Genomic DNA, 15,761 nt, shown 5'->3' with positions numbered 1-15,761 from the left:
ACTTGCCCCTCTTTCCAAAACTCTTGCATTTACCTCCCTAACAACCCCATCCATAAACAAATTAAACAACCATGGAGACATCACACACCCCTGCCGCAAACCTACATTCACTGAGAACCAATCACTTTCCTCTCTTCCTACACGTACATATGCCTTACATCCTCGATAAAAACTTTTCACTGCTTCTAACAACTTTCCTCCCACACCATATATTCTTAATACCTTCCACAGAGCATCTCTATCAACTCTATCATATGCCTTCTCCAGATCCATAAATGCTACATACAAATCCATTTGCTTTTCTAAGTATTTCTCACATACATTCTTCAAAGCAAACACCTGATCCACACATCCTCTACCACTTCTGAAACCACACTGCTCTTCCCCAATCTGATGCTCTGTACATGCCTTCACCCTCTCAATCAATACCCTCCCATATAATTTACCAGGAATACTCAACAAACTTATACCTCTGTAATTTGAGCACTCACTCTTATCCCCTTTGCCTTTGTACAATGGCACTATGCACGCATTCCGCCAATCCTCAGGCACCTCACCATGAGTCATACATACATTAAATAACCTTACCAACCAGTCAACAATACAGTCACCCCCTTTTTTAATAAATTCCACTGCAATACCATCCAAACCTGCTGCCTTGCCGGCTTTCATCTTCCGCAAAGCTTTCACTACCTTTATTAGGTACAGTAGGGTTGAGGGTCAAGTCAATTGGGAGGTGAGTTTGAATGGAGAAAAACTGGAGGAAGTGAAGTGTTTTAGATATCTGGGAGTGGATCTGGCAGCGGATGGAACCATGGAAGCGGAAGTGGATCATAGGGTGGGGGAGGGGGCGAAAATCCTGGGGGCCTTGAAGAATGTGTGGAAGTCGAGAACATTATCTCGGAAAGCAAAAATGGGTATGTTTGAAGGAATAGTGGTTCCAACAATGTTGTATGGTTGCGAGGCGTGGGCTATGGATAGAGTTGTGCGCAGGAGGATGGATGTGCTGGAAATGAGATGTTTGAGGACAATGTGTGGTGTGAGGTGGTTTGATCGAGTGAGTAACGTAAGGGTAAGAGAGATGTGTGGAAATAAAAAGAGCGTGGTTGAGAGAGCAGAAGAGGGTGTTTTGAAGTGGTTTGGGCACATGGAGAGGATGAGTGAGGAAAGATTGACCAAGAGGATATATGTGTCGGAGGTGGAGGGAACAAGGAGAAGAGGGAGACCAAATTGGAGGTGGAAAGATGTAGTGAAAAAGATTTTGTGTGATCGGGGCCTGAACATGCAGGAGGGTGAAAGGAGGGCAAGGAATAGAGTGAATTGGAGTGATGTGGTATACCGGGGTTGACGTGCTGTCAGTGGATTGAAGCAGGGCATGTGAAGCGTCTGGGGTAAACCATGGAAAGCTGGGTAGGTATGTATATTTGCGTGTGTGGACGTATGTATATACATGTGTATGGGGGGGGGGGGCATTTCTTTCATCTGTTTCCTTGCGCTACCTCGCAAACGCGGGAGACAGCGACAAAGTATAATAAAAATAAAAATATATACATATATATATATATATATATATATTTTTTTTTTTTTTTTTTTTTTTTTTTTTATACTTTGTCGCTGTCTCCCGCGTTTGCGGGGTAGCGCAAGGAAACAGACGAAAGAAATGGCCCCCCCCCCCCATACACATGTACATACACACGTCCACACACGCAAATATACATACCTACACAGCTTTCCATGGTTTACCCCAGACGCTTCACATGCCTTGCTTCAATCCACTGACAGCACGTCAACCCCTGTATACCACATGACTCCAATTCACTCTATTTCTTGCCCTCCTTTCACCCTCCTGCATGTTCAGGCCCCGATCACACAAAATCTTTTTCACTCCATCTTTCCACCTCCAATTTGGTCTCCCTCTTCTCCTCGTTCCCTCCACCTCCGACACATATATCCTCTTGGTCAATCTCTCCTCACTCATTCTCTCCATGTGCCCAAACCATTTCAAAACACCCTCTTCTGCTCTCTCAACCACGCTCTTTTTATTTCCACACATCTCTCTTACCCTTACGTTACTTACTCGATCAAACCACCTCACACCACACATTGTCCTCAAACATCTCATTTCCAGCACATCCATCCTCCTGCGCACATCTCTATCCATAGCCCACGCCTCGCAACCATACAACATTGTTGGAACCACTATTCCCTCAAACATACCCATTTTTGCTTTCCGAGATAATGTTCTCGACTTCCACACATTTTTCAAGGCTCCCAAAATTTTCGCCCCCTCCCCCACCCTATGATCCACTTCCGCTTCCATGGTTCCATCCGCTGACAGATCCACTCCCAGATATCTAAAACACTTCACTTCCTCCAGTTTTTCTCCATTCAAACTCACCTCCCAATTGACTTGACCCTCACCCCTACTGTACCTAATAACCTTGCTCTTATTCACATTTACTCTCAACTTTCTTCTTTCACACACTTTACCAAACTCAGTCACCAGCTTCTGCAGTTTCTCACATGAATCAGCCACCAGCGCTGTATCATCAGCGAACAACAACTGACTCACTTCCCAAGCTCTCTCATCCCCAACAGACTTCATACTTGCCCCTCTTTCCAGGACTCTTGCATTTACCTCCCTTACAACCCCATCCATAAACAAATTAAACAACCATGGAGACATCACACACCCCTGGCGCAAACCTACATTCACTGAGAACCAATCACTTTCCTCTCTTCCTACACGTACACATGCCTTACATCCTCGATAAAAACTTTTCACTGCTTCTAACAACTTGCCTCCCACACCATATATTCTTAATACCTTCCACAGAGCATCTCTATCAACTCTATCATATGCCTTCTCCAGATCCATAAATGCTACATACAAATCCATTTGCTTTTCTAAGTATTTCTCACATACATTCTTCAAAGCAAACACCTGATCCACACATCCTCTACCACTTCTGAAACCGCACTGCTCTTCCCCAATCTGATGCTCTGTACATGCCTTCACCCTCTCAATCAACACCCTCCCATACAATTTACCAGGAATACTCAACAAACTTATACCTCTGTAATTTGAGCACTCACTCTTATCCCCTTTGCCTTTGTACAATGGCACTATGCACGCATTCCGCCAATCCTCAGGCACCTCACCATGAGTCATACATACATTAAATAACCTTACCAACCAGTCAACAATACAGTCACCCCCTTTCTTAATAAATTCCACTGCGATACCATCCAAACCTGCTGCCTTGCCGGCTTTCATCTTCCGCAAAGCTTTCACTACCTCTTCTCTGTTTACCAAATCATTTTCCCTAACCCTCTCACTTTGCACACCACCTCGACCAAAACACATGTATATATACATATGTATATATGTATATATGTATATATATATATATATATATATATATATATATATATATATATATATATATATATATATATCCCTGGGGATAGGGGAGAAAGAATACTTCCCACGTATTCCCTGCGTGTCGTAGAAGGCGACTAAAAGGGGAGGGAGCGGGTGGCTGGAAATCCTCCCCTTTCTTGTTTTTTTTAATTTTCCAAAAGAAGGAACAGAGAAGGGGGTCAGGTGAGGATATTCTCTCTAAGGCCCAGTTCTCTGTTCTTAATGCTACCTCGCTAACGCAGGAAATGGCAAATAGTATGAAAAAAAAAAAAAAAAAAAAATATATATATATATATATATATATATATATATATATAAGGTATAAGTTTGTTGAGTAGGTATGTATATTTGCGTGTGTGGACGTATGTATATACATGTGTATGGGGGGGGGGCATTTCTTTCATCTGTTTCCTTGCGCTACCTCGCAAACGCGGGAGACAGCGACAAAGTATAATAAAAATAAAAATATATACATATATATATATATATATATATATATATATATATATGTATATATGTATATATGTATATATATATATATATATATATATATATATATATATATATATATATATATATATATAAGGTATAAGTTTGTTGAGTATTCCTGGTAAATTATATGGGAGGGTATTGATTGAGAGGGTGAAGGCATGTACAGAGCATCAGATTGGGGAAGAGCAGTGTGGTTTCAGAAGTGGTAGAGGATGTGTGGATCAGGTGTTTGCTTTGAAGAATGTATGTGAGAAATACTTAGAAAAGCAAATGGATTTGTATGTAGCATTTATGGATCTGGAGAAGGCATATGATAAGAGTTGATAGGGATGCTCTGTGGAAGGTATTAAGAATATATGGTGTGGGAGGAAAGTTGTTAGAAGCAGTGAAAAGTTTTTATCGAGGATGTAAGGCATGTGTACGTGTAGGAAGAGAGGAAAGTGATTGGTTCTCAGTGAATGTAGGTTTGTGGCAGGGGTGTGTGATGTCTCCATGGTTGTTTAATTTGTTTATGGATGGGGTTGTTAGGGAGGTAAATGCAAGAGTTTTGGAAAGAGGGGCAAGTATGAAGTCTGTTGGGGATGAGAGAGCTTGGGAAGCGAGTCAGTTGCTGTTCGCTGATGATACAGCGCTGGTGGCTGATTCATGTGAGAAACTGCAGAAGCTGGTGACTGAGTTTGGTAAAGTGTGTGGAAGAAGAAAGTTAAGAGTAAATGTGAATAAGAGCAAGGTTATTAGGTACAGTAGGGTTGAGGGTCAAGTCAATTGGGAGGTGAGTTTGAATGGAGAAAAACTGGAGGAAGTAAAGTGTTTTAGATATCTGGGAGTGGATCTGGCAGCGGATGGAACCATGGAAGCGGAAGTGGACCATAGGGTGGGGGAGGGGGCGAAAATTCTGGGGGCCTTGAAGAATGTGTGGAAGTCGAGAACATTATCTCGGAAAGCAAAAATGGGTATGTTTGAAGGAATAGTGGTTCCAACAATGTTGTATGGTTGCGAGGCGTGGGCTATGGATAGAGTTGTGCGCAGGAGGATGGATGTGCTGGAAATGAGATGTTTGAGGACAATGTGTGGTGTGAGGTGGTTTGATCGAGTGAGTAATGTAAGGGTAAGAGAGATGTGTGGAAATAAAAAGAGCGTGGTTGAGAGAGCAGAAGAGGGTGTTTTGAAGTGGTTTGGGCACATGGAGAGAATGAGTGAGGAAAGATTGACCAAGAGGATATATGTGTCGGAGGTGGAGGGAACGAGGAGAAGAGGGAGACCAAATTGGAGGTGAAAAGATGGAGTGAAAAAGATTTTGTGTGATCGGAGCCTGAACATGCAGGAGGGTGAAAGGAGGGCAAGGAATAGAGTGAATTGGAGCGATGTGGTATACCGGGGTTGACGTGCTGTCAGTGGATTGAATCAAGGCATGTGAAGCATCTGGGGTAAACCTTGGAAAGCTGTGTAGGTATGTATATTTGAGTGTGTGGACGTATGTATATACATGTGTATGGGGGGGGTTGGGCCATTTCTTTCGTCTGTTTCCTTGCGCTACCTCGCAAACGTGGGAGACAGCGACAAAGTATAATAAATAAAATATATATATATATATATGGTGGTGTGCAAAGTGAGAGGGTTAGGGAAAATGATTTGGTAAACAGAGAAGAGGTAGTAAAAGCTTTGCGGAAGATGAAAGCCGGCAAGGCAGCAGGTTTGGATGGTATTGCAGTGGAATTTATTAAAAAAGGGGGTGACTGTATTGTTGACTGGTTGGTAAGGTTATTTAATGTATGTATGACTCATGGTGAGGTGCCTGAGGATTGGCGGAATGCTTGCATAGTGCCATTGTACAAAGGCAAAGGGGATAAGAGTGAGTGCTCAAATTACAGAGGTATAAGTTTGTTGAGTATTCCTGGTAAATTATATGGGAGGGTATTGATTGAGAGGGTGAAGGCATGTACAGAGCATCAGATTGGGGAAGAGCAGTGTGGTTTCAGAAGTGGGAGAGGATGTGTGGATCAGGTGTTTGCTTTGAAGAATGTATGTGAGAAATACTTAGAAAAGCAAATGGATTTGTATGTAGCATTTATGGATCTGGAGAAGGCATATGATAGAGTTGATAGAGATGCTCTGTGGAAGGTATTAAGAATATATGGTGTGGGAGGCAAGTTGTTAGAAGCAGTGAAAAGTTTTTATCGAGGATGTAAGGCATGTGTACGTGTAGGAAGAGAGGAAAGTGATTGGTTCTCAGTGAATGTAGGTTTGCGGCAGGGGTGTGTGATGTCTCCATGGTTGTTTAATTTGTTTATGGATGGGGTTGTTAGGGAGGTAAATGCAAGAGTTTTGGAAAGAGGGGCAAGTATGAAGTCTGTTGGGGATGAGAGAGCTTGGGAAGCGAGTCAGTTGTTGTTCGCTGATGATACAGCGCTGGTGGCTGATTCATGTGAGAAACTGCAGAAGCTGGTGACTGAGTTTGGTAAAGTGTGTGGAAGAAGAAAGTTAAGAGTAAATGTGAATAAGAGCAAGGTTATTAGGTACAGTAGGGTTGAGGGTCAAGTCAATTGGGAGGTGAGTTTGAATGGAGAAAACTGGAGGAAGTGAAGTGTTTTAGATATCTGGGAGTGGATCTGTCAGCGGATGGAACCATGGAAGCGGAAGTGGACCATAGGGTGGGGGAGGGGGCGAAAATTCTGGGAGCCTTGAAGAATGTGTGGAAGTCGAGAACATTATCTCGGAAAGCAAAAATGGGTATGTTTGAAGGAATAGTGGTTCCAACAATGTTGTATGGTTGCGAGGCGTGGGCTATGGATAGAGTTGTGCGCAGGAGGATGGATGTGCTGGAAATGAGATGTTTGAGGACAATGTGTGGTGTGAGGTGGTTTGATCGAGTGAGTAACGTAAGGGTAAGAGAGATGTGTGGAAATAAAAAGAGCGTGGTTGAGAGAGCAGAAGAGGGTGTTTTGAAGTGGTTTGGGCACATGGAGAGAATGAGTGAGGAAAGATTGACCAAGAGGATATATGTGTCGGAGGTGGAGGGAACGAGGAGAAGAGGGAGACCAAATTGGAAGTGGAAAGATGGAGTGAAAAGGATTTTGTGTGATCGGGGCCTGAACATGCAGGAGGGTGAAAGGAGGGCAAGGAATAGAGTGAATTGGAGCGATGTGGTATACAGGGGTTGACGTGCTGTCAGTGGATTGAATCAAGGCATGTGAAGCGTCTGGGGTAAACCATGGAAAGCTGTGTAGGTATGTATATTTGCGTGTGTGGACGTGTGTATGTACATGTGTATGGGGGGGGTTGGGCCATTTCTTTCGTCTGTTTCCTTGCGCTACCTCGCAAACGCGGGAGACAGCGACAAAAAAAAAAAAAACAAAAAAAAAAAAAATATATATATATATATATATATATATATATATATATATATATATATATATATATCTGACGCCTGTACCTAATGGAACTCACTGAAGGGGGTGGCCCCTGCAAAAGTCTCCATAACTAAAGAACTCCAGTGCCACTTCTTAGCCCTTAGTGCCTCACCCTCAACAGGCTACTAGCAGAGAGCAACTCTAATGCAGTGTTTACAGAGGTTTCTACCTAATGTTCTTACTGACTACCTCTACCTAATGCTCATTCCCAATATTCCTACCTAATATCCCTGCCTAAATATTTGTACTTAACACTTTTATCTACTGTCCCAATCATTTTGCCAAAAGGCAGGGCTAGCACATAGTGCTCACCACAGGAAAATTTAGAGTTACGAAGAATGAGCTGTGTAAGTTCACTGTTGTCAAGTGTTATATATGACAAGGAGAGCCTGCATATTTGTGGAGAGAATTCTAGTAGTCCACATGTGGGTTAGGCAGAAAGAAAAGACAGTTACTTGCATCAGAGGAATGAAACTTAACAACCACTGAAGTGCTGGCTCACTAAGCAGTTGTCACTAACCCTCCCGATACCCAGGTGGGTAGTACTGGTAATACATCTCCCTAGTCAATGGCTGCCTACCAACTAATACCTACCACAAACTACCTTGAAACATTTCATTTCTAACACATCAACCCTTCTTTGCATATCCTAATCTACAGCCCATGCCTAACATCCATACATCAATGGGACTAAATTGCTTTCAAACATACCCATTTTCACTGAGCTTTATAAACATTCCTCCATGCCTCAAGAACCTTCACTCCTTAACCTACCCTTTGACTTACTTCCACTTCCAAATTTTCTGCATTCAAAATCATCCCCAGCTAACTCAGTCACCAACTTCTACTGTGTTATATGCAAACAACAATTGATTCTTCTCCCAAGCCCCCTCATCCCCTTTAGAATACACTCATCTGTCTTTCCAAGACCCTTGCAATTGCTTCCCTAACCACCCTATCCATATATAAATTAAACAGCCACAGTGACATGACACAACCCTGCCAAAGGCCAACATTCACCTGGAACCACTCACTCTCCTCTCTTTCTACTCATACACATGCCACCTGCCCTTGAAAAAATTCTCACTGTTTCTCGTAGCTTTACTCCCACACCATATAACTGTATGACTTTTCACAAGGCATCATCATCAATCCTATCATATGCTTTCTCTAGGAAAAAGTGACAGTGAATGAGAAGATAGAGGTGTATTGGAAGTCTTTAAAGGGAAGGAGTTTAATAGTGAGAGAAAATCAAGAGAAAAGAAAACATGGGAACAACAGTGAAGGAGGAAAATGGGGAAGTGGTAACAGGTATAAATAAGGTGAGGACATGATGGGTTGGAAAGGTATGCAAAGGGTCATGGAAAGCAGTTTGGTGACGAGAGAAGAAGTGATGAAAGCCTTGTATAGGATGAAATGTGGTAAGGCAGCTGGAGTGGATGGTATCACAGCTGAATTTCTTTAGAAACTGGTTGACTGTTCTGTTGCTTGGTTAATTAGGATCCTCGCTGTGTGTATGAATCATGCTGAGGTGCCTCAGACTGGTGGAAAGCATGCACAGTGCCGCTTTGTAAAGGCAAGTGGTTCAAAGGTGAGTGTTCAAACTAAAAAGGTACTAGTTTGTTGAATGTACCCATAAGTTGTTTGGTGGAGTGGTGACTGAGAGGGTGAAGGCATGTACAGAGTATTAGATTCTTTATTTCGTGGGGTGGGGGGAAGAGAGAGAGAGACTGCATTTTTTAGATGTGTGGATCAGGTGTTTGTTTTGATGCATGTTTGTGAGAAATACTTAGAGCAGTGGTTCCCAGAACCTAGGTTGTGACCCAAATGAGGGCTGCATGTATGTTTCTGAGGGCCACAAAATTATGAAATACAGTAAAATTTCGATATAACAGACTAATCAGGGAGAGGGGGGGATCTGTTCATGCTGAAAGTCTATTAAATCGAGAATGTAACCTATGGACCATTTTTAATACAATATACAGTAATACAATTTGTATGTATGTATGTATGTATGTATGTATGTATGTATGTATGTATGTATGTATGTATGTAGCATTTATGGATCTGGAGAAGGCATATGATACAGTTGATAGAGATGCTCTGTGGAAGGTATTAAGAATATATGGTGTGGGAGGCAAGTTGTTAGAAGCAATGAAAAGTTTTTATCGAGGATGTAAGGCATGTGTACGTGTAGGAAGAGAGGAAAGTGATTGGTTCTCAGTGAATGTAGGTTTGCGGCAGGGGTGTGTGATGTCTCCATGGTTGTTTAATTTGTTTATGGATGGGGTTGTTAGGGAGGTGAATGCAAGAGTTTTGGAAAGAGGGGCAAGTATGAAGTCTGTTGTGGATGAGAGAGCTTGGGAAGTGAGTCAGTTGTTGTTTGCTGATGATACAGCGCTGGTGGCTGATTCATGTGAGAAACTGCAGAAGCTGGTGACTGAGTTTGGTAAAGTGTGTGAAAGAAGAAAGTTAAGAGTAAATGTGAATAAGAGCAAGGTTATTAGGTACAGTAGGGTTGAGGGTCAAGTCAATTGGGAGGTAAGTTTGAATGGAGAAAAACTGGAGGAAGTAAAGTGTTTTAGATATCTGGGAGTGGATCTGGCAGTGGATGGAACCATGGAAGCGGAAGTGAATCATAGGGTGGGGGAGGGGACGAAAATCCTGGGAGCCCTGAAGAATGTGTGGAAGTCGAGAACATTATCTCGGAAAGCAAAAATGGGTATGTTTGAAGGAATAGTGGTTCCAACAATGTTGTATGGTTGCGAGGCGTGGGCTATGGATAGAGTTGTGTGCAGGAGGGTGGATGTGCTGGAAATGAGATGTTTGAGGACAATGTGTGGTGTGAGGTGGTTTGATCGAGTAAATAACGTAAGGGTAAGAGAGATGTGTGGAAATAAAAAGAGCGTGGATGTGGAAAGGGAGCTGTGGTTTCGGGCATTATTGCGTGACAGCTGGAGACTGAGTGTGAACGAATGGGGCCGTTGTTGTCTTTTCCTAGTGCTACCTCGCACACATGAGGGGGGAGGGGGATGGTATTCCATGTGTGGTGAGGTGGCAATGGGAATGAATAGGGTCAGGCAGTGTGAATTGTGTGCATGGGTATATAAGTATGTGTCTGTGTGTGTATATATATGTGTACATTGAGATGTATAGGTATGTATATTTGCGTGTGTGGGCATGTGTGTGTGTGTACATTGTGTATGGGGGTGGGTTGGGCCATTTCTTTCGTCTGTTTCCTTGCGCTACCTCGCAAACGCGGGAGACAAAAAAAAAAAAAAAAAAAAAAAAAAAAAAAAAGTAATACAATATATAGTTCACATGCTTTCTTTTAACTTCTGTATCACGATGCCATTTTGAATTGTAAGGATTGCAAAATCACTTAATAAATAAATGTTTAGTGGAATTCTTAAACTGCTGAGAAAAGATGTATCAGCATACCTGGGCATTCTGGGCTTTTTCTGCTGCTGGGACAGCATTACCTTCACGAGCTTGTCCCCGAGCTTCTCTCTGTGCTTCCTGAGCAGACATCCGACCACTCTTCTTCTTCAGTACTGCTAAAATGGATGACTCCTTTTCAGTAAATGGTGGCATCTCTTCTAATACTGTAGCCTGCAAATAATAAACAGTTAATGTTATCAAAAAAGTTGAAGATGATGAAATACATTTAATACTGTTACTGTCATGGTGTTTAGTGATTCAAATTATACATGTGATAAGCAAAATTCTTTAAAGGGCATGTGAAGTCTTTGAATCATCTCCAACATATTTATTAAGCTTTCATATTAAGAGAAATCCATTTACTGGCACTCCAATCCCAAATAATTGAAAAAAAAATTTCATATGCATTTTCATGTACCATGTAAAGTCATGACAATATTCATCTTAACCATAAAGATTGATAAGACAGTATCCACTTTCTTCCTGCTTGCACACAATGAACAAAGAGCAGCTGATGGTGTTATATCTGACACAATGATTTTATTCTTTCCTAGAAAATACTATGGCACCATTATTTCCATCCCTTCTTCTCAAACCAGTAGAGAGAACTAAATTTGACTTGTACTCTAACCATGCAAAGACCAATAACAAGCATCATATCTCTCTATCTGATGCCTATTCACCTGGAACTCCCTCAAAGGGATGGCCATGGCAATAGAGTCACCACAACAAATGAACACCAGTGCTGCTTCTTAACCTTTAAAGCCTCACCCTTAGCAGGCTGCTGACAGAGGGCAAATCTTGTGCAGTGTTTGCAGAGGCTCCTACCTAATGTTCCTACTGACTACTACTATCTAATGCTCCTACTAACTACTACCTCATGCTCCTGCCTAAATGTCCTATCTACTACTTCTATAGTGCTCACTGCAGGAAAACCTAGAGTTATGAAGAATGAGCTGTGTGAGTTAAGTGTTGTCCGGTGTTATGTATGACAAGGAGAGCTTGTAAGTTTGTGGAGAGAATGCCAGTAGTCCACATGTTAGTGAGGCAGAAAGAAAACAGCTACCTAAGTCAGAGTGCAACTTGAAATCCACCGAAGTGCTGTCTATTTAGGCAGATGTCATTAATCCTCCCAATACCCAGGTGGGTAGTACTGGTAACATACCTCCTTGATCATTGGCTGCCTACCAACTACTACTACTACCAACTTCTACCTACTAGAGGGTAAGATATCCCCTAGTAACCCTGTTCCACAGCATTCCATGCAAAGACCACCCAATTCTCCTTGCTTCTCACTTCCCTTAAGACCTTTGCATCATCTGCAAACATATTCAGGAAAGATTCCATACCTTCAAGCCATTCAGTAATATAGATAAAGAAGAGTAATGGCCCTAGAACCAAACCCTGTGGCAATCTGCTGGTCACCTCAACTCACTTGGAAAAGGTTCCCCTGACATGCAATTTTTGCTCCTTATCAGTGAGATAATCTTCCATCCAATGAAAAAGTTTACCCCTTATTCCTGCTTGGTGGTCATATTCACAGTATGAATGGTGGGGGAACAAAGAGATTAATCATCAAGGATGGACATATGAAAACAGCAATGCCTCTCCTGTTCTTCTTCCCTTATAAAATCACTGTAATAAACTTTTGCACAGGTTGGAGGCCCTTTGATTTCAACATACTTCATAAATAAATACTCTACCAGAACATCAGTCGTGGTGGTGACAGAGAGATGGAGATACTCAGATGCTCTCTGCTGTAACTCTGCATCAGATGACCGTAGATTAGAATTGGATTTAAGGACATCCTGAATTTGTGACTTAATCTCAGGAAAGAGATTGATAAACTTGATATATGTCGTTAACAGAAGAGCACGAGTTGCTGCAGAACACAGGTGGTACTGTAAAAAAATAGATTATGAAAATGGGAAAACCATTCAATTCATCAGACTGATACATGACTACTTCAAGATGGCCTTCTATTTTTCTAACACTGCACTGTTATAACATGACTACTTCAAGGTCTTGTATTTTCATTAAAATACTGTTGCATGCTACTTGTAATAACAATGATCAACTTATGAGTTTCACCTTAGAATGCAATAGCTGGAACTGAACAGCTGGGGCAGATCTGGAATCTCCTGCAATCAAATTACCAAATTCACCCAAGATGTAACCACCAACTTTCACCATGTTTTCATGGCATGCAGGGGCCTGGAGTGCCTGTAATCAAATAAAAAGACAATGGTTTTATCCCTTTATACTAAATATAAAAAAAAACTGAGAAAGTCTTTAGGCAAATCATATAAACTGGTAGTGCTTTCAGTACCAGGGAGTAGACATACCATAAGATGGAAACATGGGCACCAAGGACAGTCATAAGGAGGGGGGGAAGAAGAAGAAGAGTACATTAGATAAAGCAATGATTATATTTGAAGTTACAGAAGGAATAGTAGTCCTGAAAGTGGTGCAAGGAAGCAAGACTTGAGCCTTGATTGCAAATGAACAAAAAAAAATTGAAGTGTGGGAATGCCTGAGGAAAATATGCGGTGTAAGGAAGGCTGACTATGGAAGACACGATGGCGTAAAAGTCAGATGGAGTAGTAAGTGCAGTCTCTTCAACACAGCTGACCACAGTGTGCTGAAATGCTTGGGACATATGAACAGGATGAGCAAAGACAGACTGAAATAAGACGATGTCCATGTCAAAAGTGGAGGGAGAGACTGAGAAGTAGATAAAAGAACTGAGGGAAAGAGACTTTGGGTTAACATGGCCTGAACATTCAGGAGGTAATCATGCATGACAGAGAATGAGTAGGGCTGATGTTGTATACAGGAAATGACATGCTGTCAATGGGTTGAACCATGGCATACGACACAAACAAAGGAAACCATAGATACGTCATTACTATCTGAATGCTAGCAGAGAACTGACAAATGGGCTCAAGTTAAAAGCAATAGCCTGTCTTATAAAGAAAAATAGAGGCAATCTAAGTAGTCGTGTTAATTCAATATTACTATATCAAACTGCGCTATATTATGACACTGTTGTAATAACCTTTTTCTCCTGACTGCCAACCTATTAGCTCACTTTATATCTTGAATGTTTTTTTTTTTTTGTCGCTATCTCCCGCGTTTGCGAGGTAGCGCAAGGAAACAGACAAAAGAAATGGCCCAACCCACCCCCATACACATGTATATACATACACGTCCACACACGCAAATATACATACCTACACAGCTTTCCATGGTTTACCCCAGACGCTTCACATGCCCTGATTCAATCCACTAACAGCACGTCAACCCCGGTATACCACATCGATCCAATTCACTCTATTCTTTGCCCTCCTTTCACCCTCCTGCATGTTCAGGCCCCAATCACACAAAATCTTTTGCACTCCATCTTTCCACCTCCAATTTGGTCTCCCTCTTCTCCTTGTTTCCTCCACCTCCGACACATATATCCTCTTGGTCAATCTTTCCTCACTAATTCTCTCCATGTGCCCAAACCATTTCAAAACACCCTCTTCTGCTCTCTCAACCACGCTCTTTTTATTTCCACACATCTCTCTTACCCTTATGTTACTTACTCGATCAAACCACCTCACACCACACATTGTCCTCAAACATCTCATTTCCAGCACATCCACCCTCCCGCACACAACTCTATCCATAGCCCACGCCTCGCAACCATACAACATTGTTGGAACCACTATTCCTTCAAACATACCCATTTTTGCTTTCCGAGATAATGTTCTCGACTTCCACACATTCTTCAAGGCTCCCAGGATTTTCGCCCCCTCCCCCACCCTATGATTCACTTCCGCTTCCATGGTTCCATCCACTGCCAGATCCACTCCCAGATATCTAAAACACTTTACTTCCTCCAGTTTTTCTCCATTCAAACTTACCTCCCAATTGACTTGACCCTCAACCCTACTGTACCTAATAACCTTGCTCTTATTCCCATTTACTCTTTACTTTCTTCTTTCACACACTTTACCAAACTCAGTCACCAGCTTCTGCAGTTTCTCATATGAATCAGCCACCAGCGCTGTATCATCAGCAAACAACAACTGACTCACTTCCCAAGCTCTCTCATCCACAACAGACTTCATACTTGCCCCTCTTTCCAAAACTCTTGCATTCACCTCCCTAACAACCCCATCCATAAACAAATTAAACAACCATGGAGACATCACACACCCCTGCCGCAAACCTACATTCACTGAGAACCAATCACTTTCCTCTCTTCCTACACGTACACATGCCTTACATCCTCGATAAAAACTTTTCAATGCTTCTAACAACTTGCCTCCCACACCATATATTCTGAATACCTTCCACAGAGCATCTCTATCAACTCTATCATATGCCTTCTCCAGATCCATGTTGTATCTGGCTATTTTCCTCAGCAGCCGCTCTTGTTACTTAATTGTCTATTTAAGGTTCTTCCAGTGCTGTCCTCAAACAAAAGTCGAGCTTTCTTTTGAATGTTTCTGTAGTCACTCCACACATGTCTTCCTTCTCCAGGCATGGCATCAAAAAAATGTCTCAGCTTCCTCACTAAGCAGAAATTCTTGTCTGGGGTCTTTTTGGTACATTTCCAGACATATGATGACTATGTATCTACCTTACCGAGTTGCTTTTAAGTTTAGGATGTTGACTTTTAAATCTCTTATTCACAGCCAGGCATATACTATAATTCATCTACGTCCTTCTAAACTATGAGTTCTTTCAATCTTTTAAGTTAGTTCTTATGCTCTAGTTCACTGATTTTACTAGCAAAGTGTTTTTGAAATCTCTCTAGTTTGTTTGTTTCAATCTGCTTAAATGGCAACCATGTAACACAGACATATTCATTTTACTTCTTATGTGTATGTAGCGACAACTGTTTAATGAGCCAGTGATTCGGTGGTTGTCATTTTGCACTCGTTTGACTTTGGTAGCTGTCATTTCTTTCTGCCTCAAGAACATGAGGGCTGCTTGCTTTC

At 41.8% G+C, this 15,761-nt stretch overlaps 1 protein-coding gene across 3 annotated transcripts in view; it reads right to left on the bottom strand.

The window, feature by feature from the left end:
* Positions 1-15,761, bottom strand: part of AP-2alpha (adaptor protein complex 2, subunit alpha) — a 170,495-nt gene that overhangs the window by 75,991 nt on the left and 78,743 nt on the right. For all 3 annotated transcript variants that reach the window (XM_071675042.1, XM_071675044.1, XM_071675043.1), the window contains exons 11-13: positions 12,859-12,990; positions 12,471-12,668; positions 10,768-10,938 (exon numbers count right to left, since the gene is read on the bottom strand). In XM_071675042.1, the coding sequence (XP_071531143.1) occupies positions 10,768-10,938; positions 12,471-12,668; positions 12,859-12,990 (501 nt within the window). The remainder of the gene's footprint in view (positions 1-10,767; positions 10,939-12,470; positions 12,669-12,858; positions 12,991-15,761) is intronic.

The sequence above is a fragment of the Panulirus ornatus genome, chromosome 20 (genome assembly GCF_036320965.1).
Source record: "Panulirus ornatus isolate Po-2019 chromosome 20, ASM3632096v1, whole genome shotgun sequence".
NCBI lineage: Eukaryota > Metazoa > Arthropoda > Malacostraca > Decapoda > Palinuridae > Panulirus > Panulirus ornatus.
This window is presented reverse-complemented; position numbering and strand designations above follow the sequence as displayed.